Source organism: Achroia grisella, unplaced genomic scaffold (genome assembly GCF_030625045.1).
Source record: "Achroia grisella isolate CSIRO2021 unplaced genomic scaffold, CSIRO_AGI_Agris_v1 utg1112, whole genome shotgun sequence".
NCBI classification, from domain to species: Eukaryota; Metazoa; Arthropoda; class Insecta; order Lepidoptera; family Pyralidae; genus Achroia; species Achroia grisella.
The window spans coordinates 872,673-898,010 of record NW_026712582.1 but is presented as its reverse complement, the minus strand read 5'-3'; the positions used below and the strand labels follow the sequence as shown (position 1 = coordinate 898,010).

Genomic DNA, 25,338 nt, shown 5'->3' with positions numbered 1-25,338 from the left:
CCTGCATGCCAAATTTCAGCCCGATCCGTCCAGTGGTTTAGGCTGTGCGTTGATAGATCACTATGTCAGTCAGTCACCTTTGAGTTATATTTAGATAATATTTATTTCAATATAAACATTTCATATGAGACACAACTTTACGAACATAGATCTTAACTTAACTTAACTTAAGACAAATAACTAATGAATTAGTTGTGTTTATTTACAACGATCTCTGCACTAAGCGTAGCTTGTATCGCAGACTATGTTTTACCTGTTTACTTTACTTATATAATAGTAATATTGGTAATATATGAATAAAGACGATAATAATAAAAACAAAAATTATATATTTTATAATGTGCGTGTGTGTATTTGTTAGTGTATATAAGTTTGTGTGTGCATGTTTTTTTTATAATATATTTTCGTAAATACGAAATAAGAAGAGAAATAAATAATTCATATGCATTCGTTCATTCTTCCTATACTGTCCACTGTTAATTAATGTGGCACAATAATACAACACGCCTGATATGGGTAGTTTTATATTATACTACCTTGTAAAGGATGGAACTAAAACACCGACTTATTTTCGCAAACTGAGAGCACGCACTTATTTTATATGTGACACCGAGCGTCACCGCGATCGTCTGAATCCGACTACAATATTGTGTAGAAAACGGGTAGATTTATATTAATTATATTGTGCGCACCCTCATATATATTTATTAAAAAATGACGAACGTATCGTGTACATTTATGCATATATACGTACATATAATAATAAATTTAATTTTATAAAAAAAATGATAACGTAGTGCGTCGCCTACAATTCTGCCTCCTTAGTGCTAACTAGTTAGCACTACTAACACTAGCTGGTGATAGCAAGGCGACGCGAGTGACTGGTCGACGCAGTAGTCCCGCCCGGGTGCGTACGTCTACGACGCGTACGCGGCCGTCCTCACCTGTATGACTTGAGCTGACCACTCCATGACGCCAGCATCCACGATCCAGTTTAGGGTCCACTACTACTACGTAATCACCTACCTGTAATGATCTCGACTCCTCCATCCATTTTTGTCGAGGTAGTAACGTAGGCAGATATTCCTTTATCCAACGACTCCAGAACATATCCGTAATACGTTGCGCTATACGCCAACGCTTTCGTAAACAAAGGTCAGAATCATTGAAAAGTCCATAAGTGGGACCGCTGGATGGCGTACCAATTAAAAAATGATTTGGGGTTAAAGCCTCTGGATAGTCGGGATCCAGAGAGACGTGTGTTATAGGTCGACTGTTAACCAAAGCCTCAACCTCTGTTAAGATAGTGGCTAGTGTGTCAGGATGAGGGGCTCTCTCTTTGAGAGTTACTTTAAGCGCTGTCTTAACAGTACGTATCATTCGCTCCCAAGCGCCTCCCATTTCTGGAGCGCCTGGGGGAATGAAACGCCATTCAACACCTCGTATTGTGCCATCATCACATAACAATTTAGTATTTAATTCTGCAATACTACGTTTAAGTTCAGAGTCGGCGCCCCTTAAATTAGTTCCGTTATCTGAGTAGATAACTAGAGGTAAACCCCGCCGGGCTCCCATACGACGTAAAGCCATTATTGCTGAATCACTGGACAGATCTTCAGTCAATTCCATGTGAATTGCACGTACTGTCAAGCATGTGAAGAGCATGCAATATCTCTTCTGCCTCCTGCGACCGACAGTGACTTCTATAGGTCCAAAAAAATCAACGCCAGTGTAACTAAACGGCCTCCTATTATGTTGTAGTCTCGCCGCTGGCAAATCAGCCATCCGCTGAGGCTGCGGTGCGGCGCGACGTGACCGACAGGTGAGGCACTGGGTAGACACAGTACGAACTGTTGGTCTCAATTTAAGTATCCAGTACTGTTGTCGTAACTGGTTTACAACGAGTTCGTTAGAACCATGCATAGCTTCTTTATGGTGGTGGTAGACCAGGAGCCGAGTAATTCTATGTCCGCCATCAAGTATTGCAGGTCTCAACGTAGACAGTTCTACTCCTGCCACTCTATCGATGCGACCACCGACACGCAGTACTCCTGTCTCATCGAGATAAGGACTAAGTTTTAATAATCTACTATTACGCATTATAGGTTTATTCTGTTGTAAACAAGATATTTCAACAGAGAAACTGTCCTGCTGACATTTTTTAATTAATAAAATTTCAGCTCTTTTCATTAAAGAAACATCAAACTGAATGTTTTTACGCCGACATTTGTTAATAAATAATAACACGCGGGCGGTGGCTCGCACTAATGTGATCCAATTCGAGATATTATCTTCGCTAGGCAAAGATAATTCTGAACTGTACATAACCACATTAATTGATCGTTCTTCACAAGTCACATCTTGCGATGTCTTGGAGAACTTACGATCTTTAGGCCACTCACTCTCAGGTCGCCGTAGAAAGGCAGGACCCTGGAACCACGGGTCTGAGTATGACAGTGGTGATGCATCATGTCGTGTAGCTACATCGGCTACGTTAGCATCAGACGGCACATGACGCCACTCACAGTTTTTCGTCAGCTCATCTATCTCACCGAGTCGATGAGCGACAAAAGGTTTATAATTACGCGGATCGCTACGGATCCATTGTAAAACCGTACTAGAATCTGTCCAAAAGTAACGCTTTGCTGGTTTAAAATCCTTATGATCGGTCTCAATAATATTTGCAAGGCGGGCGGCTATTACCGCTCCCTGTAATTCAAGCCTCGGTATTGAAATAGGACGGAGTGGACTCACTCTGCTTTTACTACCAACGAAACTAACTTGAACACAACAATCCGACCGAATCAATCGCCAATAAGATACGGCAGCGTATGCCTTTGTTGAAGCATCACAAAAAGTGTGGAGTTGTATGTCTACAAAATTATTATTAATACATGTAATATTCGGTAATTCATTATAGCAAAAAGTCCACTCATTACCATTAATATAACACCTAGGTATACGTAAAGAATCTAACTTCTTTAGTTCACATAACCAACTAGTAAACTGAACAAACTCTGTTGGTTGGATGTGGCATTTCCAGTCGACACCACTACGATGTACACTTTGAAATAATATTTTACCTTTAATTATACAAGGAGCAAGAAAACCATGAATATCATAAACAGACATTAATATACTAAGCATTTGAGATTTCGTAGGTGGCTCCGTGCCATTTATTATGTTTTGCGGAATACGGTTGAATGATATTTTAAAAGCAAATGCATCGTCATTAGGATACCACATCAAACCGAGAGTGCGCTCAGTTGTATTATTAGCTCCGTGTTTAAAATCAACAGCAGACTGAGTGAGCGCTCGATGCGGTATTGTGTTTAAAACCGGTTTGCTATTACTCGACCAGCGGCCTATCTCGAATCCGCCGTAACTATGTATTTCCGTAATTTCACGAACTAATTTAATTGCTTTTTCTTCGCTGTCACACGAGTACAAACAGTCATCCATGTAATGATTGTTAATAATAACATCTACCGCTTCCGGATACAAATCCTCATATTTAAGCGCATTTTTATTTTTTATATGTTGCGCAATGAATGGAGAACAAGTTGCACCAAAAACTAAACTTTGCATGACACATATTTTTAACGGGGACTTGTCGTCTTCCCGCCATAAAAACCTAAATAAGTGTTGATCTTCAGCTCTAATACGTATACGTAAAAACATGTCCTTTATATCGCCTACTATAACATATTTATGTTCGCGGAATCGCAACATAATACCTAGTAATGAGTTATACAAATCGGGTCCAGTAAGTAAGAAGTCATTTAAACACAAGCCGTTGACCTTACCGGCACCGTCAAACACTAACCTCAGCTTACTGGGTTTGTTCGGATTTAGCACGCCAAAATGACAGAGATACCATATACGATTACCTACAAGTTCATTTTCCTTTAAAACTCGAGCATAACCATTATCAAACAACTTGTGCATCTCTGTTTTATACCTATCAGCGTACGCGCTGTCCGACTTAAATTTTCTCATTAACCCGTTCAAGCGTGATAGTGCATAGTTGTAACTATCAGGTATACATAAAACATCCTTAATGAATGGCAGTCCGACCTCCCACCTGTTACCTATGTTTCGCGCGGTCTGATCTAATATATTAACCGCTCTTAAATCGGCCGTATTCTCACGGCGTAAGGTTGATATTCCTATGCAGTCCAGTTCAAATGAATTTTTAACTAAGTTGTTTAATATAGTAATTTCACTTACCTCGTCGTTGTGTGTAACGTGGAAACTGTGCCCCTGTGTGAGTGATGAGTTCGTGCGACCATAACTACCATGTATCGACCAGCCTAAGCGACAACGCGTTGCATAGGGTTCATATTTATTACCGTGTAATATTTCTAACGGCGCTAAAAGAAAATAATTATCTTCACCTATTAACAGACGAGGCACCACGTTCTCAGTACATACAAATTGTTTTACAGATGATAAATAATCACAGTGAATATTATTTATTACAGACAAATTTTGCATAGGTAATTTTAGTTTAGATACATTACGTAAAGTTATATTATAGTTACACTTATTATAGTTACAATTATCATAGCCAGAAATATTTAAACAGACTTTAGGAGCATCAGACTGGTATACTTCTAAACCAAAAGCATCAATTAATTTAATAGAACTAGAACTTAAACTTTTAAGACCAAGTTCATTTACTAAGCCGGAATCGATCATCGATATCGAAGCACCGTCATCTAATAAGGCATAAGTACTCACTGTACCGTTGGGTCCACTTAACTTCACTTTAACTACTTTGAGTATCACATCACATGACGTCACTGTGGGGGAGCGACCGCGCCCCGGTAGCCCGGGCGCAGTCCCGTCGGTAGCGGAGTTCACATAGGCTACAGTCGCGTCGGTACTCGATGATTCATGTTGTGATGATGTCGCCATAGTGGTCACGGGCTGTGTGTCTGTATGGATGGGCTTTCTGTAATGCAACAATGTGTGATGCGCCAGCCCACAGTCGTCTATGTTACATACAGGTGCAGCGCATGACATACGATCGTGTCGCGCCAATAAACAACAATAACATAGCTTGTTATTTTTAACAAAATTCCATCGATCCTTACGCATAGCTCTTCGAAATAATCGACAATCTGGCAATAAGTGTTGTGATTTGTTGCAAAATCTACATAATTTTGATTCATTAATAGTTGTAGTTGTAAATACTTGTTTATTATAGTTGTAGCGGTAGCGATCATCTGTTCGCTTGTTATTTATTGTAGGCATGTCGGGTTTCTTTTGTTCTCGCGGCTGTGATAGACCGAGAGCCGACGTCATTTCAGCCTCACGTTTTAAAAAAGATGCATATAACATTAGTTTTGGTGTATCATCTGTCAAGCGATCAAATGCATAATCAGTGAATTTACTAATTAATATACTTGGTAATTTCGATGATATTGCTGACGCGAGCTCTGGGCTGCGTAAATAATCATGCAGATTCATTGCGTTGAGTGTAGCAATGCAATTATTAATTTTTATTGAAAAATTAACTATATCTTGTTGATAATGAGTAGGTAAAGATGGTAACTTTTTTATCTGTGTAGTTACATGGTGAATAATAATATCGGAACGGCCAAACCTCAGTTCCAGCGCAGATATGATGTCGCCGGGTGACGTGTTTCCGATTAACAGATCGGTGACTGCCTCCTTAGCATCACCTCTTAGTGCACGGCGTAACCTCCACAGGTTCTCCGAATCACTAAACTGACACACGCGAGTGGACTCCATGTATGCACTTTTAAAATGTAACCACTCCATGCAATCGCCAAAATAAGTGGGTAATTCCCTCGGTGTGGCGAGACGGGTTAGTAAGCGCTCATCCTGGTGTGATGATGAGTTCACCATCATATCCTTCAGGGTGTGTGCTAGCTGCAGAATACTATCTTCTCCATTGACTGGTGCAGGGCGGCTATGTTGTGGACAATCGGTTGCCGGCACTGCTTGCATCATCGGTGCCGTGTTCAACTCCTGATCAGCGTTACACGGCGGTTGTACATTACTCTGTTCTAGCCAGTCTTCAACATGGGAATTAATATGTGGGTCATATACGGAAGCGTGCTTAGAAGAGTGAATGGACCTTCTGCTGCCATCCGTGATGATGGCCAGGTTAGCTTCCAGCTCCTTATCAATCAAATCCAGTTGAATTTTTGCCTTTGCACGGGCAGCCTCCAGTTCCAACTGTTTTCGTTTGATCTCTGACGCCTTTGATGACGTAACTGACGGATCCCGTAGAGGACGTTGCGATGACATATTTTGCTGCATGAAGAGCTCCTTTTCTCCACGTAGCGATATATTACTCCGTACCGTGCTACGCGGCGGAATTACAGCGGCGGTGTCTTTAGCGAGCACATGCTCCGAAGCACATTCTAACCTATCGGTCAGTCTATGGCGTTCTTTGTACGATATTATTTTATCGCGCGGCGGTGTATTGAACATTATTCTGGTTCAGATTTGGCGAGAAGGATCAGCTTTGTAAAGGATGGAACTAAAACACCGACTTATTTTCGCAAACTGAGAGCACGCACTTATTTTATATGTGACACCGAGCGTCACCGCGATCGTCTGAATCCGACTACAATATTGTGTAGAAAACGGGTAGATTTATATTAATTATATTGTGCGCACCCTCATATATATTTATTAAAAAATGACGAACGTATCGTGTACATTTATGCATATATACGTACATATAATAATAAATTTAATTTTATAAAAAAAATGATAACGTAGTGCGTCGCCTACAACCTACTAGTCCCGGATTCACACGGGTGTACATGTATTATATATATAAACCTTCCACTTGAATCACTCAATCTATTAAAAAAAACCGCTTCAAAATCCGTTGCGTAGTTTTAAAGATTTCAGCATATACAGGGACGGACAGACAGCGACAGCGACTTTGTTTTATACTATGTAATGATGATGATTTTCATAATATGCCAATGCAGAATGATAGCATTACAATTCCGAGCATGATTCACAGTTAAGTACATTGATATCGCAAACAGGCCCGGGTGAAGTTTGGAATTCCATTCCGGCTTGTAACATCGGGCGGGGTGTTAATAATTGATAATTAATATAGCACTAATATACATATACGTGTATATGTTACATTTTCATGATTAACGACCCTGTACCTCTATATATATACTAGCTGACCGAGCAAAAGTTGTTTTGCCATATAAATTAATATTTCTATTAATAATTGCATTGGTGTTGGTGATAGAAGGGTGAAAATTTAGGGTTGTATGTATTTATTAATGCCACATAATAAAAATATTAAAAAAAATTTTTTTTTGAGACCCGCAAACGTTTGCCATGTAAATTAATATCGCTATTAAAAAATAGGAGTTGCTGATAGAAGTTTGAAAATTTCGGGTTGTTTGTGTTTAATAATGCCACATAAAAAATAAAAATTTAAATAATTTTTTTAGAGCGAGCCACCCTTAGCACCTAAGGATATAAAAATTAGTTATAGAACTTATTTACTCAGAAACTCCGAGTAGTTTCCAAGCTTTAGATACAGGTTCTAGTATAGAACTTCCTACAGTTCTATTTTTTTTTCAGACTACTCTAATACTGGCCGCAGCTGGCCTTTACAGCTTCACCGGACGATAGGGGGCGAGTGCAGATGGCACTCCAAACCCGCGGAAAGACTTATGGAGCGGTAGAAGGCCAAGTCCTGTCTGACGGATACAACTTTAGTCTGAGGGCACCACTAGGGGTACGAATCTCGGCTCAGGCCGTCGTAACATCGATCCCCGTTGAATTGGACGGGGGATCGATCGGAGGGGCTGCAGTTCTAGACAGGCCAAGATCTTTTCTTTTGGAAGATTCTAGAGAGATTTCGCTGGTATACCTCTCACTCCCACTTCGACCGCATATAAAACTAGCTTTTGTCCGCGGCTGCGCTCGCGTTAATTTATCCCCTAAGGGAATTTATCAAAATCCTTTCTTAGGGAATGCCTACGTCATAGTAGCTTTATGCATGCAAAGTCTCAGCCCGATCGGTTTAAAATTGACAAAGTTTCATACAAACTTTCATCCCCTATTTTATCCCCTTGGGGGTAGAATTAATCAAAATCCTTTCTTAGCGAATGCCTACGTCATAACATCTGCCTGCATGCCAAATTTCAGCCCGATCCGTCCAGTGGTTTGGGCTGTGCGTTGATAGATCACTATGTCAGTCACCTTTGAGTTACATATACATATGTAGATTATTGTATAATCTGTAAGTATTTAGATTTCACTTAGATTAATTTTTTTTAGAATACGTTGTTAAATATCGGTCACTATATAAAAAAACGTCCCAGTAGAATTCCTTATCAGTTCTTCTCAAGATTCATCTACGTTCTTCGGTAGGGATTATAAAAAATTATGACGTGCCTGAAAAATCCTTTAAGATTTTTTTAAATTTTAATAATAATATTTATTATTATTAATTTTTATTTCATGAAATGTGACGACCACGATGGTCTACTATTTAGCATACCGCTTTACTTCAGATGGTCGCGGGTTCGTTCCCTCGCGCGGTACAAACATCAATATTCATGAATATAATTGTTTGTATCGATCTGGGTGTTTTCGGTAAACATATACACTGAATAAAATATTTTTCTTTCTTTCTTTCTTTCTTTCTTTCTTTCTTTCTTTCTTTCTTTCTTTCTTTCTCTCTCTCTCTCTCTCTCTCTCTCTCTCTCTCTCTCTCTCTCTCTCTCTCTCTCTCTCTCTCTCTCTCTCTCTCTGTCTTTCTTTCTTTCTTTCTTTCTTTCTTTCTATATATATATATATAGTGTAAATATTTACAAAAAATAATCATTTATGTATTTATATCAGTTGTCTAGTACCCATAACACAAGCTCTACTTAGCTTGACACTAGACGGCGCTGTGTAAATTGTCCTGAAATTTTATTATTTTCAGTAATGAACTCATTCTTCCGAAAAAATATTTATTTCTTAATATTCGCAAGTAACTTCAAGTTCGCGAATTTATTAAAGTCCCCAATCTAATAGGAATTATATGCATCCATTAGCAAAAGGGAAAATGGCTTTCAGGGGACATCAAAGAGGACGCAGGACTTATTACAGGAGGCAGCCGCCTCTACAGGAAACAAATTCACTGCGTTGACTATGTTTCGTATTTCAAACGGAATCGTATTTACTGTTGTATCTTATACGCTTTTAAATTTCTCAAGACTTGCGACGCGCCCCGGTTTTGCATGCAATTAAAGGCTTTTTGCAGTTGTTTTTGTTGGCAACATTAATAGTATTATAATCTATACATCTATACATATAAATAAAATTAGAGTCTTTTTGTAATATTGAAATAATCGCTTTTTACTACTTACATGCTTATGAATATGAATACATATAACCAAAATAATATTTTTTATGATTTTTGTCTGTCTGTCTGTCTGTTTGTTCCGGCTAATCTCTGAAATGGCTGGACCGACTTCGACGGGACTTTCTTTGGCAGGTAGCTCATGTAATAAGCAGTAACTTAGGGTACTTTTATTTTAGAAAAATAAAGTGAAATTCTACGCAGACGAAGTCGCAGGTACTAGTAGTGTATAATAAAAAAAAAAATAATATTACTTATAATCTAAATATAATATACATTTCGTGTCTGTCTACATCAAAAAATTAATTTTAGAAATTTTTATGTCTGTTTATTCTTGCAAATTGTGAACCTATTTTGACAGAACTTTCAATTGCAGCTAATGTTATAAGGTGTGTTATAAGGTGGTGTAACTTAGGCACCTTTTATTTCAGAAAAAATATTTCATAAATTCCACGCGGACGATGTCACGGTTAGTGACTAGCATATAATAACACAAAACAAACACCAACAGCCGAATTGAACCCTCTTCCCTTACGAAATTATTTGAAAAGACTAATTATAAATATTTAATTAACATTGTAATCATTAATTACATTGTTGTCTCAAAATTATGTACAAATATATGCATCAGACTCCACCCGAACATAATTACAAACCATATTTGCATATACTTCATTAAATTCAATCTTTTTAGGTGTAAACGTGTTTTTGTACCGTGTCACAGTTTATATTACAACAATACGAAATGTTTGCACACTTCTCCTACGATGCAGATATTTGTTCTCCGTTTTTTAGACTGTGGTCAAAATTGTTTAATATTTTACTGCCGTATCGGGATTTGTAAATTTACATATTAACGATGTGCGTCGGTTGGGAACTCTTTCGGTCCTCAACAAATATGAAGCTAATTATACTTTTTGGGATATCACAGTTTAATAAAAACTACGCGTGCAATTGTGAAATCTGTATATCAGGAAATGTTATTTCATAATCTGTCTCCTCTACTTTCTTATCTGTGGAGAAGAATAAAATTATTTAAAACAGCAACACGCAAACACGTTTAACACTTTTTAAATAATTTTATTCTTACTTTACATTTTTGAGTTTAAGTATGTGAATACAAACTACCAATTAGCACTAATTCAATTAAATACTCAAATAGAAAAAGTATTAAGTACCAACTGGTTAAACAATTAATAAGAGGAAATCAATCATAGTGATTAGAGCAAACCAGTCCCTACAAGCAACACCCGTTCACGAGTATGACGGATGAGTCAGCCATCACTGTGTACGTAACAATAACAAACTGATTTTACCTAAATGCCGTTTAACTAAAGTATTTCGTTGTATGGTAATTGCGTAAGGTTTTACAACAAACTACCAGAGTCTGTTCTAAATATGCCTGAAAAAGATTCAAATATCATATTAAACAGTTTCAATTAATAAGAAAATGAAATTGAAGAGTTTGTAAATGATAGTAATGTTTTTGTGGAAAAAACTTAAAATACTTAGCGCTGACAATAAGAATAAGTGTGTAGAGATTTCTATGTTGTTTATCGCATGCCCCTGACTTGTTATTGTGAAATTATTTATTTAAAAACAACATTTAATCAAAAAAGCAACACACAAGTTTCTTGCTCATTCTTCTGGTGATTAAGCGTGTAGAGGTTTATATGTTGTTTATTGCATGCCTCTTGTTATTGTGTAATTATTTATTTAAAAACAACATTTATTCAAAAGAGCAACACACAAGTTTCTTGCTCATTCTTCTTGTGATGACTCTGCATTCCGAATGAGTGGTAGAATCAAAATATGACTATTCAAAAATACTTGTAATGAGTTCATTTGAATAAAGATTATTTCTATTTCTATTGAGGATCTCAGATCCGATTGAAGAACGAAAGTCATTCGTAGTTAGCCAAATGAGATCTAGTCGAAATCCTAAACTTTTAATATTTAATAACGTCCTTTTTCTATCTATGCTAATGCTTTGGCCACAGCTGACCTTTGAAAATTTTTTTTGACCTTTGAAGATTCTTTGAAGACCTTAACAGATTAACCGAAAAATGTAGGCGAGAGTACAGGACACAAACCCATAGAATGGGTTTTTTATAATAGAATATAGACTACTCTAATGGCCTTTTTCAGGAAAATTTTCATAGAGGCCCACCGGCTTAGGGACCAAATGAGTAATGCCGCATTCTTACCGGCCTGGACGACTATTCCTCCTAGAACACATTGCAGTAGCCATAGGATCGCATATGCAGTCTCCAAGACCACCGAGATGGTTCCCATCGAAGGGACCTTTCATCTAGCCGTGCAGGAAGGGACGTTTCATCTGTCGCTTTTCCCCATAATAATATTCCATATAAAACATAAACTATGAAAATAACTAAAATAGACCAATCTAGCAGTATCAGTATCAGTGTACTGGCTAACCTTACGCACGGCAAAAATACAGCAGCAGTTATACAGACAACTGTTACCCACTACCATCAGATAGTCTGACAGTCTGTTTGCCTTTCATCTTATCCGGCCGCATATAGAATACCGTTCTCATCTCTGGGCGGGAGCACCACAATACCAGCTACTTCCATTTGACCGCATTTAGAACCGAGCAGCCAGAATCATTGGTAATCAACGTCTATGTGACAGACTAGACCCATTGGCTTTGCGGCGAGATATTGCATCTCTGTGCATTTTCTACAGCATATATCACGGGGAGTGTTCTGAGGAATTGTTCGGATTAATATTAGCTGCTGAGTTTCACCACCTTACAACCCGCCAGAAACTGAAATACCATCCTGATCATCTGGATGGATGGCGGTCCTCCACAGTGTGGTTTTCTAGAAACGCCACGCACAACCACATTGTGGAATCACCTTCCAGCAATGGTATTTCCGAACCGATACCATATTGAAACCTTCAAGAGAAGAGCTTATTCCTTTTTAAAAAGCTGACAACGCACTGGCAATTGCCCTGGTGTTGCGGGTACTCATGGTCGGCGATAATCACTTACCATCAGGTGAGCCGCATAATCGTTTGTCCCCTGTTATAAAAAAAAAATAATCTTAATAATATTATAAACGTGAAAGTTTGTGAGTATGAATGTCTGTTACTCTTTCACGCAAAAACTACTGAACGGATTTTCATGAAACTTTACAGTAGTATAGCTTATGCGTCACAATAATAATACTTGAGATACTTTAAGGGTCGGCAACGCGTACGTGACACCCCTGGTGTTTCAAGCGTCCATAGGCTACAGTAACCGTTTACCATCCGACAGGCCCTATGTTGGTTTGCCACTTACAAAGTATAAAAAGAAACAATTTCTAAATATTAGTTAGTACGTATAATGAGTGTAATATCCTTAACATTCCACCTTCTAATTTACTTAAGCGATTTTCCTTGTAAATAACACAGTAACTTCATTTTCTCCTTAGTTTCATGTGATTAGATTTTATCCCGGTCTTCATTATGGGGGTCAAATGGATATGTACTATGACTCGTTTAGGTTTACGAGGTATGCGATGAATATATCATTACATAGTATAAAACAAAGTCGCTGTCTGTCCGTCCTTATGTATGCTTAGATCTTTAAAACTACGCAACGGATTTTGATTCGGTTGTTTTTAATAGATAGAGTGATTCTAGAGAAAGGTTTATACGTATAATTCATGTACACCCGTGCGAAGCCGGGGTGAGTAGCTAGTCACATAGTATAACACAGAGTCGCTGTCGCTGTCTGTCCCTATGTATGCTTAAATCTTTAAAACTACGCATCGGATTTTGAAGCGGTTTTTTTAATACACAGACTGATTCTAGAGGAAGGTTTATATGTATAATTTATGTACACCCGTGCGAAGCCGGGGTGAGTAGCTAGTCACATAGTATAACACAGAGTCGCTGTCGCTGTCTGTCTCTATGTATGTTTAAATCTTTAAAACTACGCATCGGATTTTGAAGCGGTTTTTTTAATACACAGACTGATTCTAGAGGAAGGTTTATATGTATAATTTATGTACACCCGTGCGAAGCCGGGGTGAGTAGCTAGTTACATAGTATAACACAAAGTCGCTGTCGCTGTCTGTCCCTATGTATGCTTAAATCTTTAAAACTACGCATCGGATTTTGAAGCGGTTTTTTTAATACACAGACTGATTCTAGAGGAAGGTTTATATGTATAATTCATGTACACCCGTGCGAAGCCGAGGCAAGTAGCTAGTTACATAGTACAAACACAAAGTCGCTGTCGCTGTCTGTCTCTATGTATGTTTAAATCTTTAAAATTACGCAACGGATTTTGATTCTTTTAAAACACAGAGCGATTCTAGAGGAAGGATTATTTCATGTAGACCCGTGCGAAGCCGGGGCAAGTAGCCAGTTTATACATATATTGAATACTAACTGTTACCTGTGACTTCATTCTCGTCTCTTTGGAATTAAACATTTTTTATTTTTGTTTTATTTATTTAAGCTTTATTTTTCCATAAAATTATAAATCAAAATATCTTCATTCATGTAGGTCTATTACAGACTCTTGTTATAAGTCAAAAACTACAGTCAGCTGGAAGAGCTAAGAAGAACGGACTAGAGACTCAGACATGTTTACAAAAATACAGATTCATTTTTAAGTTCAAAATTAGGGAGAATAGATTGTCCCAGACATGTTTACAAAAATACAGATTCATTTTTAAGTTCAAATTTAGGGAGAATAGATTGTCCCAGACATGTTTACAAAAATACAGATTCATTTTTAAGTTCAAATTTAGGGAGAATAGATTGTCCCAGACATGTTTACAAAAATACAGATTCATTTTTAAGTTCAAATTTAGGGAGAATAGATTGTCCCAGACATGTTTACAAAAATACAGATTCATTTTTAAGTTCAAAATTAGGGAGAATAGATTGTCCCAGACATGTTTACAAAAATACAGATTCATTTTTAAGTTCAAAATTAGGGAGAATAGATTGTCCCAGACATGTTTACAAAAATACAGATTCATTTTTAAGTTCAAAATTAGGGAGAATAGATTGTCCCAGACATGTTTACAAAAATACAGATTCATTTTTAAGTTCAAAATTAGGGAGAATAGATTGTCCCAGACATGTTTACAAAAATACAGATTCATTTTTAAGTTCAAAATTAGGGAGAATAGATTGTCCCAGACATGTTTACAAAAATACAGATTCATTTTTAAGTTCAAAATTAGGGAGAATAGATTGTCCCAGACATGTTTACAAAAATACAGATTCATTTTTAAGTTCAAAATTAGGGAGAATAGATTGTCCCAGACATGTTTACAAAAATACAGATTCATTTTTAAGTTCAAAATTAGGGAGAATAGATTGTCCCAGACATGTTTACAAAAATACAGATTCATTTTTAAGTTCAAAATTAGGGAGAATAGATTGTCCCAGACATGTTTACAAAAATACAGATTCATTTTTAAGTTCAAAATTAGGGAGAATAGATTGTCCCAGACATGTTTACAAAAATACAGATTCATTTTTAAGTTCAAAATTAGGGAGAATAGATTGTCCCAGACATGTTTACAAAAATACAGATTCATTTTTAAGTTCAAAATTAGGGAGAATAGAGTGTCCACCAACATATGCTATTGCAATATTGTCATAACGAGCAAGTTTAATTAATTACCGTAACCCGAACAGACCAGTCCCCACAATCAGCACTCGTTCACGAGTATGACGATCTATTTCAAGTTTAATTCATTTAGTTTCTTTACATATAGTCCCATGTGTGTAGGAACCTCGTCCAGCTTGCTCCATGATTTTCTATTCATAACTACTCTCATCCAGTTTTCCCCTGTTATTTCTTTGATGTCATCAACAGTAGACAGAAAAAGATGGTTGATAACACCCATGCAAATGCAACCATACTCAAAAACTTTCTCTTTTATAAAAATTAATAAGATTATACATTCAAAATAAATTAGTAAAAAATTGTCTAGTATTTTGAAATAAGCAGCAAAAGTCACGGGTACTAGCTAGCACTCTCTTATTTATATATTTATGTTTATTTCAGTCTGTTTGTTATGCCAGTAGAATAATTTAAAAACTGTATATTTGATACAAGTGAAACTAACAATTCGCGCACGCAATTTGTATTGTTATTGGAAATTCGCAACTGCACAATAATTGGGTGGTTGGAGCACTGTGCTGTATGAATACATGTATTGTATTCATAAAACAAAAGAACACAGCCCGTATACAGCAACAGCCTGTATACAGGATTATTGGCGCACAATTACGTAATTGAGATATTTTCACTCATTCATTCATTCATTCATATTTTAAGAGCGACGCCCTTGTCTGTGGAGATCTTGCAACTTTCCACCACCTTACATCGTACTCTTTAAATCTTGATACGACACGACTCCAATTTTTATTAAATACTAGCTGTGATATATAAGCACGTGAGATTGGGGGATGGGGGAGGGGGTTGAATAAAATCTCAAGACATCTCACCAGAGGAGAAGGGATGGACAGAAAATTAAAAAAAAACCTCATGTAATTTATGAACGCACCCTGAGTGCTTTAGTTGGGGATGGTGGGATATGACACACTTGAAGTAAATTCAAATTCTAAAATCATTTATTCGTGTAGGACATTTTAGCCGCTTATGAACGTCAAATTTTGTACATTATAATTTTTTCCCCTACCGTCCAGTTCGGTATATAGATCCAATTGAGAAGAACTGGCAAGAAACTCAATTGAATTACTTTTTTTTAAATCCAGTTTATTTACAATGCATAGGTATTTATATAGGTGTCTATGTCTAACATTAAATGAAAATCCCGAACATGAACAACTATTGCCATGCACGCTCGTCATTCAAGTAATCGTTTAGTGAGTAATAGGCCTTGCTCAATAAATATGATTTAACAGATGTTTTGAATTTATTTAATGGTAATTCCAATATATCCTTTGGTATTATCAGTAAGACGGAAGATTGCATTAATGGAATATGTTGTCAAGGTGAAAATGTAACCAAGCGGTATTAACATCAGTATCCATAAGAGCGCCCAATAATTACGTACAAGCAAGAAGACGAAACTTGTTTGATGTTCCATAGAGAAGAACAGAGCTAAACAGGCCAAACAGGCTCCTATTTCTCTGGCATTGAGTCTACTCAACGATGTAGTTAGTCGCTTTCCAGATCTAGACATATTTACTTGTAATTTGCTGGAGTTTCGTAGGATGGCAGTAGATTATTTAGGTAGTATGTTAAATGAAGATTAGGTATTATTTCTCTTTTGTTTCCTTGTGTGATTAGTGTGTATGTATGTAATTAGTGTTTATAATTGTGTGTATTTGTATACAATCATCCTAAGGGGGCATATTGGGAGACTGTAACGCTCACATAGTGTGACGTAAATAATTAAATAAATAGTATATATCTTGTAAGTATAACGAATGTCGTAAATATATGACGACCGTGCATGGCAATAGTTGTTCATGCACTGAATTTTCATTTAAAGTTAGACATAGACACCTACATAAATATACATTGTAAATAAACTGTCTTTAAAAAAAAAAGTAATTCAATTGAGTTTCTTGGCAGTTCTTCTCAATTGGATCTATATACCGAACTGGAGGGTAGGGAAAAATTAAAATAAGAATGTAAAAATTTGACGTTCATAAGCGGCTAAAATGTCCTACATGAATAAATGATTTTTGAATTTGAATTTATTGATCTCAAATTATTAATAACGATGTCAAATATCTTCAAACCAGCAGTGAATGTAAGGAGGTACATTAATAAATGTCACATCGTGCGTTGTCGACGAGGGACACGCGTGCCTGAGTTACACCCACCCATACACATATAAACACACAACTTGCCACAGAGGACTATATGATATACAGATTGTAAACTTGAGTGTTGCCACAAACTACCAAAGACTGTTCTAAATCTGTCTGAAAAAGATTAAATGTCGTATAAAACACTTATTTTGATGATGATAATACTGCAACACTGAAACGTCGGTATTTCAGCGGTACAGAGACAATATGACAATCGTTATAAATTCACATTTAAAATCTGTCAACGATCGTATTTACCATTATCGTACACAACCATTATAAACCACTAACAAGTAAAAAACTAGCCAGGAGTCTCTGAATATGATTACATACACCATCAAGACCCACTTCTCACTAAAAGGCGCAATCACGTATAATCATACCCATGAATATAAATATTTGTGCCGTGTTAGATGTGAGGAATCGAATCCGCGACCATCTGGTGTAAAGCGGTGTGCTAGATCACAGAAAACCACAAAAAAATAAAAAAGTGTAATATAAAAACTAGCCTTTGCTCGCGGCTTCGCTCGCGTTAATTTATCCCCTTAGGGGTGGAATTTATCAAAACCCTTTCTTAGGGGATGCCTACGTCATAGTAACTTTATGCGTGCAAAGTTTTAGTCCGATCGGTTTAAAATTGACAAAGTTTCATACAAACTTTCATCCCCTATTTTATCTCCTTGGGGGTAGAATTAATCAAAATCCTTTCTTAGCGGATGCCTACGTCATAACATCTACCTGCATGTCAAATTTCAGCCCGATCCGTCCAGTGGTTTGGGCTGTGCGTTGATAGATCACTATGTCAGTCACCTTATATATATTATATATTTAGATATAATCAAACAAACAAATGTATATAGTATGTACTTACTATATACATTTGTTTAATTCTTTCATTCAAAAGATTTCACTAACACAAAAACCTTTTCAGCATCCGATAATTTGGCTCCATTTCTTTAAGAACTAGTAAGTGATTCACTCGGAATGAACCACTCAAAGTTTCCAGATTCATTCGGACAGAAGAAAGAAGACTTATTAGAAAAACTTCAAACACCGCCGACGCCGGGCGAATGAGCTCCAAACGTTCATACCCAGTTACTAGTTCGAATTAGTTGAAATGCAGTTTCGACCGAGTTGAAATTGTGCAGGTACGAAAAGAAATAATCTTTATTCAAGTAAACTTAATATAAAGCACTTTGAAAATTCTCATTTTTTTGTTCTACCGCTCATTCCGAATGCAGGTTCATCACAAGAAGAATGAGCAAGAAACTTGTGTGTTGTTCTATTAAATAAATCTTATTTATAAAATTCTAGTGTCACAATGTTAGTTACCATACTCCTCTGAAACGGCTTGACCGATTTTTATGAAATTTTATATGCATATTCAGTAGGTCTGAGAATCGGCTACTATCTATTTTTCATACTCCTAAGTGATAAGGGTTGAACACCCCTAACTTTTTTTTTTATGGGCAAATTTTTTTATTTATATTTTTTATTATGTGTCATTAAAAAATACAAACTACTCTAAATTTTCACCCTTCTATCAGCAAACCCTATTTTTTTATAGCGTTATTAATTTATATGGCAAAACAACGTTTGCCGGGAGAGCTAGTATTATATGAAAGTATAATGTGATATTTGTTCCGTATTCCGAACTTCCTTAGTCTAAGCAGATTGTATCGCTGGCTTGCTTACTGCAGCAAAGGGCGCTTGGTAATACTGGCCACATATAAATACATGTGGCCAGTTATATTTCGAATATAGAAGAAAAAATCAATTGAAAATAAGAACTGGAAGAAAAAGGACGCTCCTTATTTTTTACTAAATTAAAACAAGAAAATTGTTGATTTAATTAATTTAATATAACTGTTTTTATTAAAATATACAGTCTAGAGTACACATCAGGACGTTCCTGAGCAAAGGTGAGTAAGTTTGGTGTTAATTTGCTTACTTAGGGGTGTTCGAAGTGTGGAAGACGTTCTTCCTGGGTGAAATCGTATTTTGTCTTCCATTTCCAATAATTATTTTTAAAAAAATTAGAGTCCATTCTCTATTTTTATTTATTCTTCATAAGGATTCGTAATCCAACAATAGTGTTAGAAAATTTTAAATATGTATGTATTTAGAAGCGTATAGTATCATAACGTACTTATATTACCATATAAGTACGTTATGATGATTTTAGCATTCGAGGCGAGGGCGTAATAGAGCCGAGTGTGTTAAATACGCACGTATAACGTACATTTTTCAACACACTTGATTTTAAATAAAATCAACCATAAAACTGTGATCCATACTGTTGTTTTCCCGCCGTTTTACTTTCAGTCAGTCAGTCAGTCCGAAATTTGGAAAAAAAATAGCAAATAGTGCGGTTATAGAATATAACTTGACTATTTGCGTTTATGACGCACACATGTTTTATGAGTTATATATATATATGTCGAAACGGGGAAATTTGATCCACTTTACGAGCAAGTGGGTTGAAAAAATATTTTTATTAGTGTAGGTCTAATATAAACACGTCAAAGATGATTTGTTGTTTTGTGAAAGCTTTATATAAAGGGATAATCTAAGAACACATAACATAGCAGGCAATTAGTGTATATATTGAAAATTTTGGTACAGATCTACATAATCGTAAATTTAGGCTTACAATTCAACTAAATTATAATAATTTCTTTATAGGCTTTCGTATAAAATTTTATCATAACAAGCCCGGAAACGGAAATGGAAACGGAAGTGTAAACAAGGAATAGAATATTGAATGAAGTTAATATGAAAACGGGGAGGAAACGTAGGCTCCGGGCTCTGCAAACAACTTGCCGATTATATAAATAATATATTATTTTATTCTATCGAAGAAAGTAAATTATTACGTCATTTTAGGTATATAAGGTAACAAAAATGATAATATAGGAGATGAATTAAATAAATATATAAAACACATAAAACCATTCAGAAATTAAAATACTAGTTAGACTTATGTTAATTAGTTTTAATACATGCAATAACGCAGGAATGACAGCCATTGCTAATACTTTTTTTGTAGGCGTTTTACTTATTTATTTTTAGTTTTGACAAACTATTCTATTAAAAACTTCTAAAAAATCAGTATATCATACCAAATAGTTTAATCAATTCAGCTTGCTGTGCATGCTTTAATATATGCAATAACGTAGGAATAACAAACATTGCTATTACTTTTTTTGTAGGCGTTTTACTTATTTATCCTTATTTTTGACAAACCATTTTACATAGAAACCTCATAAAAAATCAGTATATCATACCAATAGGATTTATTTCAGCTTGCTTTATAATAACGTGCCGCGAGCGTAAAGTGATGACATGATGTCCGCAGTGCTTTCAAGTACTCGTAAGTATAGTATAATTATCAGCTGTGCAGGTAGATTATTTTATAAAAAAGAAAAGATTATTTTATACCAGGAAGATGGCAATCATCCATATGATCTAACTGGTGGTAAATGGTTACCATAGTCTATGGACGCTTGAAACACCAGGGGTGTCCCTTGCCGACCCTTTAGCAACCTATATTCTTGTTAACCGATGTTCTTGTAACCTATATCTAATTAATTCCACAATCTAAGTGTACGCGGGTCGAAGCTCCTCTAAAACTGCACTGTCCGATACTTCATAGGTTCCAGCGTGTGGGGATGAATTGGCGATGCCGAGCGATGCAGTGGTGAAAGGTAGCCGTGGGCATGTCTAGAAATTCTTCAGAACACAGTCCATTGTATATTCGGTAGAACACACAAAGCAATGCGAAGTCTCTCTCAAATTAAGTGGTTCGGCCGTTTGAGAGAATGGTTTCATCGACAATTCTCATATCATCTCTGAAATGAGTCAAAAGAACCAAGCTGGTATCCAGGTGCTCCTGCCAAAAATTGAGAGCAGTACTCCATGTGCGGCCGAACCTGTGACTTATTCAATATAATACGCGTGATTAGAAATAGAAATACTATATGCATGTAGTCTCTAACCTCTCAAAAATGCTACTCTATACATATAAATAAAATTGGAGTGTCTGTTTGTAATATTGAAATTACCGTTTTTACAACATGCATATGAATATAAATACGGTACATACACCAAAATAACAAATTTTACAAATTTTGTCTGTCTGTCTGTTTATTCCGGCTAATCTCTGAAATGACTGTACCAATTTTGACGGGACTTTTATTAGCAGGTAGCTGATGTAACTTAGGCTACTTTTATTTTAGAAAAATTCTCCAATTAGCTTTTTTCGTAAATTCCACGCGGACGAAGTCACGAGTACAGCTAGTACAAAATAAATCAAGCACACTGAATTGTATTCAATAGGTCTCGTTTTGAATTAAGTATGTACGGCGACAAAGGATTACTCCTTATTAGGTATTTCGAAACACTTTCGGCCCTTTTCGTTTAAATTATAGGCAGTGTAGCAAAACCCGCATGTGAGGGCAATCAATCTTCGAATACCTAAGTGAGTACTTCAGGAATGATGTAGCCACTCGTACATAAGTACGGATTGGACAAATTCTATTCCCGTAACAGTAGGTATAAGGACCTTATGAGCAACTGACTAATTTATTACAAAAATAATACTAATGTATTTTGGAAGTTTTACATATTTGTTTAACTGTAATCTTGTAATTTTACAAGAATTAGATTTGTTAATCGATAACTTATAATTTTATATAAAGTGGCCTTTTTCAGCTGTATCTTATATCTAAATATATATGATGATGATGATGATGATAATGATGATGTAAATCCAGGCCGATTTCAGCCACTATCTTCAATTCCGATTTTGTCGGTAAATATATATAACTCAAAGGTGACTGACATAGTGATCTATCAACGCACACCCTAAACCAATCGATCGGGCTGAAATTTGGCATGCAGGTAGATGTTATGACGTGGGTATCCGCTAAGAAAGGATTTTGATTAATTCTACCCCCAAGGAGATAAAATAGGGGATGAAAGTTTGTATGAAACTTTGTCAATTTTAAACCGGTCTGAGATCCGAGACCGATCGGGCTGAGACTTTGCACGCTTTTGCTTGATTGATACCAGACGACTCATCGTTATAATATAATAAAATTAATCAATTAACAATGAAAATAGTCATTCTATTGAACTTGCGCTATCATTTTTTTTATACTGCGATGGTGGCAATCAAGCTTACCGCCCATTTGATGGTAAATGGTCACCGTTGCCTATGAACGCCTGAAACACCATTGGTATCACGTGCGGCTTGTCGACCCTTAAGAAACCTTAATATGCCATTAAATTAAATTAAAATTACAGTTGATTGCAATTTTTATGTGGATGATAATGGAATAGAGCACCCGCCTGCGCTAACGGTTTACGCTGGCGGGGCACCAGTGGAGGATGATAAGACGATGATGAGGTCAGGTCAGTTAGCCCATCGTGACAAATTCACCAGGAATTTAACACGATGGTTACCAGGGGGAACCGCGTGGAGGTCGACCTGACACGGTACATTGCTAGCAATGGGGTTATCAATCCACATTACTAACAATCCCCATCCCCCCAGTTGATTGCAATTGCATTACACAAGCAAGTCTCTAATTCAATGTCGTAAACAAATTGAATAATCTTAATCACGGATCCCCAAGGGTGTACTTTGATTAGGGTAGTTAAATAAATTAAACTACGGAAACCTTTCCACAGTCGTTGTTATATTATTTAATTGATAATTATTAAAAGACTATATGTGTTCCAAAAAAAATCTAAATAGCGTGATGTAGAAAAAAGTATAAAACTAAACAACGCCATCTAGCGGCACACTTAGGAACTAAAACAAACGTAATCTCGTTCGATTGTACACAAATGAAGCCTGGATTGTCCTCCCCGGGCGCAACTAAACATTGTAATCAAAATTCAATTACAGTCATTAGCCAATTAAATATTCGTAAACTTCTAAACACCGTCACATTAGCGTAACGCGATTTATTAGCAATTAAGACGAATGTGTGTCATGCAGTTAATTGATTTTAGGCTCTACCAACATGGGTATTAGATTATATTTTAGAACGGTTCTAAATTATTAGAATGTCGCAGGATATTAAAGCCTTTTCAGCGCTACAGTTGGAATATTTTGAAAATAAGATATTTATCTCAATGTGAAGGAAATTGTAACTGACAGCTCGTTATCTTTGTGCATAAATCTTGCAAAGAAAATTCGAGAAGTTGAGTTCAGATTCGAGGTTTCACGGCAATTCACTGGTACAACTTGGAGGTCGTGCTTTGGGTTGGAATTTGATATTGTAATAATTGCTTAAACTGAAACTGCCTTGCATATAAAATAGGTGAGACGTAAAAATAAAAATAAAAAATATTTTGAAATAAATAATATTTTAAACGGCCACAGAGCGATATTTTATTCATGTTGAGTTATTTACGTTACACTAGCACTAAATAAAAGATGGAGGAGCCGGCAAACGGTGCTTTCCAACATTACTCAAGTTGCAGACCTACTCACTGAAGCGTAGCTTTCTGTTCAGCATTTGTCACATTGCCGGCGAACACTCGGAAGTATTTGAGTTTTTTGTTTAAAGGAAAACATATAAAAAGTACATTTGCTCGCATTGTCACAGTCAGAATTGTTGGAAACTCCAACAATAATAGATATTAAAACCTCCTCAATTAATTACTTCTTAATATTTAAATATAGAACGCTGTGCTCTCTATATTACGATTGTCGTTTGTTTTATGTGCTTCAATATATTGTTACACCGCGAATTGTATGGACATTTTAATAAATATATATACGATTTAATTTACAATTTGGTGTTTGATAATTATTTACAACGAATACATCCACGCAACTCGTTGAGTGTTAAAGTAGATTACAATCCATAAAATAGTATTGTTTGCATGCAGCGCCAATAGATGGCGCTGTAACAAAATTAAAACTCGCTAACGTTTCGTTTTGTAGAAAGTCCATATGTATTTTACTTTATAACATTTTTTGTGAACCTCCCTACGGGCCCACCCGTTCCACCCGTTCCACCCGTTCCACCCGTTCCACCCGTTCCACCCGTTCCACCCCGACCACACTTTTACACACACGCACGACACCGTCCTCGCCGGCGAAGACGATGACCTCAAACACTCAATATCGCAAATTAAACCGCGCTCCACACCGGCGCCCCCGGGCGCCCCTCCGATCGATCCCCGTCCAATTCAAACGGGGATCGAAATGACGACGGCCTGAGCCGAGGTTCGAACCCCTAGTGGTGCCCTCAAACTAAAGTCGTATCCGTCAGGCAGGAGTTGGCCTTCAGCCGCTCCATAAGTCCTTCCGCGGGTTTGGAGTGCCATCTGCACTCGCCCCATAACGTCCGGTGAAGCTGTAAAGGCCAGCTACGGCCAACAGCATTAGAGTAGTCCGAAAAAAAAAAATTTTTTTGTACCTGTATTTAAAACCGACCAATAAACCTTATATGCACGAGTGTAGTGTTTTGGTTTATAGTACCCTTAGGACCTTGTGGTTTTAACATTGAGATTCACACAAGAATCATTAGTTACATGTCCGGGCAAGCTATAGGTTTTTAGAATGGATTCCTAATTAGTGCACCTGTCTGCGATAACAGATTACGATGGAGAGACACGAGTATCTCACTGAACACGAGGTCAAGTCAGTTAGCCCATCGTGACAAATTCATCAGGTATTTATAAGGATGTTTCCGCGATGAACTGCGTGGAGATCAACCTGACATGGTGCAATGAGATCAACAGTCCACATTACTTACAACCCCTTTCAACCCAGTAGCAGTCAGCTAACAAGCCTATGGCTCATCAGTTATCATGGCCTATGGACACAACAGGAGTGTCACATACGCGTTGCCGATCCTTAAGAAACCCTAATACATCCTTTATGAAAAACCTCACGCTTTAGGTCGGATTTCACCAATCGTAGCATAAACACGTTCAAGGAAACGGAGTTCAGCGTGAACTCGAAAAAAAGAACGACGTTGATCTCGTTTTACTTTAAATGGAATTCACCAACATTATACAGATCGCGTTTACCAAAATGAAGTTTAGATTTTCATTCGTTCAGTGTTACACGCTCATAAAATAATATTTGATGCAATGGGTAATTTAAATAAAAT

The 25,338-nt window shown here is 36.7% G+C and overlaps 1 protein-coding gene across 1 annotated transcript; it reads right to left on the bottom strand.

Moving 5' to 3' along the window:
- Positions 1 to 831: 831 nt before the first annotated feature.
- LOC131849987 (uncharacterized) lies at positions 832 to 6,468 on the bottom strand. Its single transcript, XM_059200126.1, has one exon. It carries the CDS (start codon positions 6,466 to 6,468, stop codon positions 832 to 834), a length of 5,637 nt encoding a protein of 1,878 aa, XP_059056109.1.
- Between the last annotated feature and the right edge of the window lie 18,870 nt (positions 6,469 to 25,338).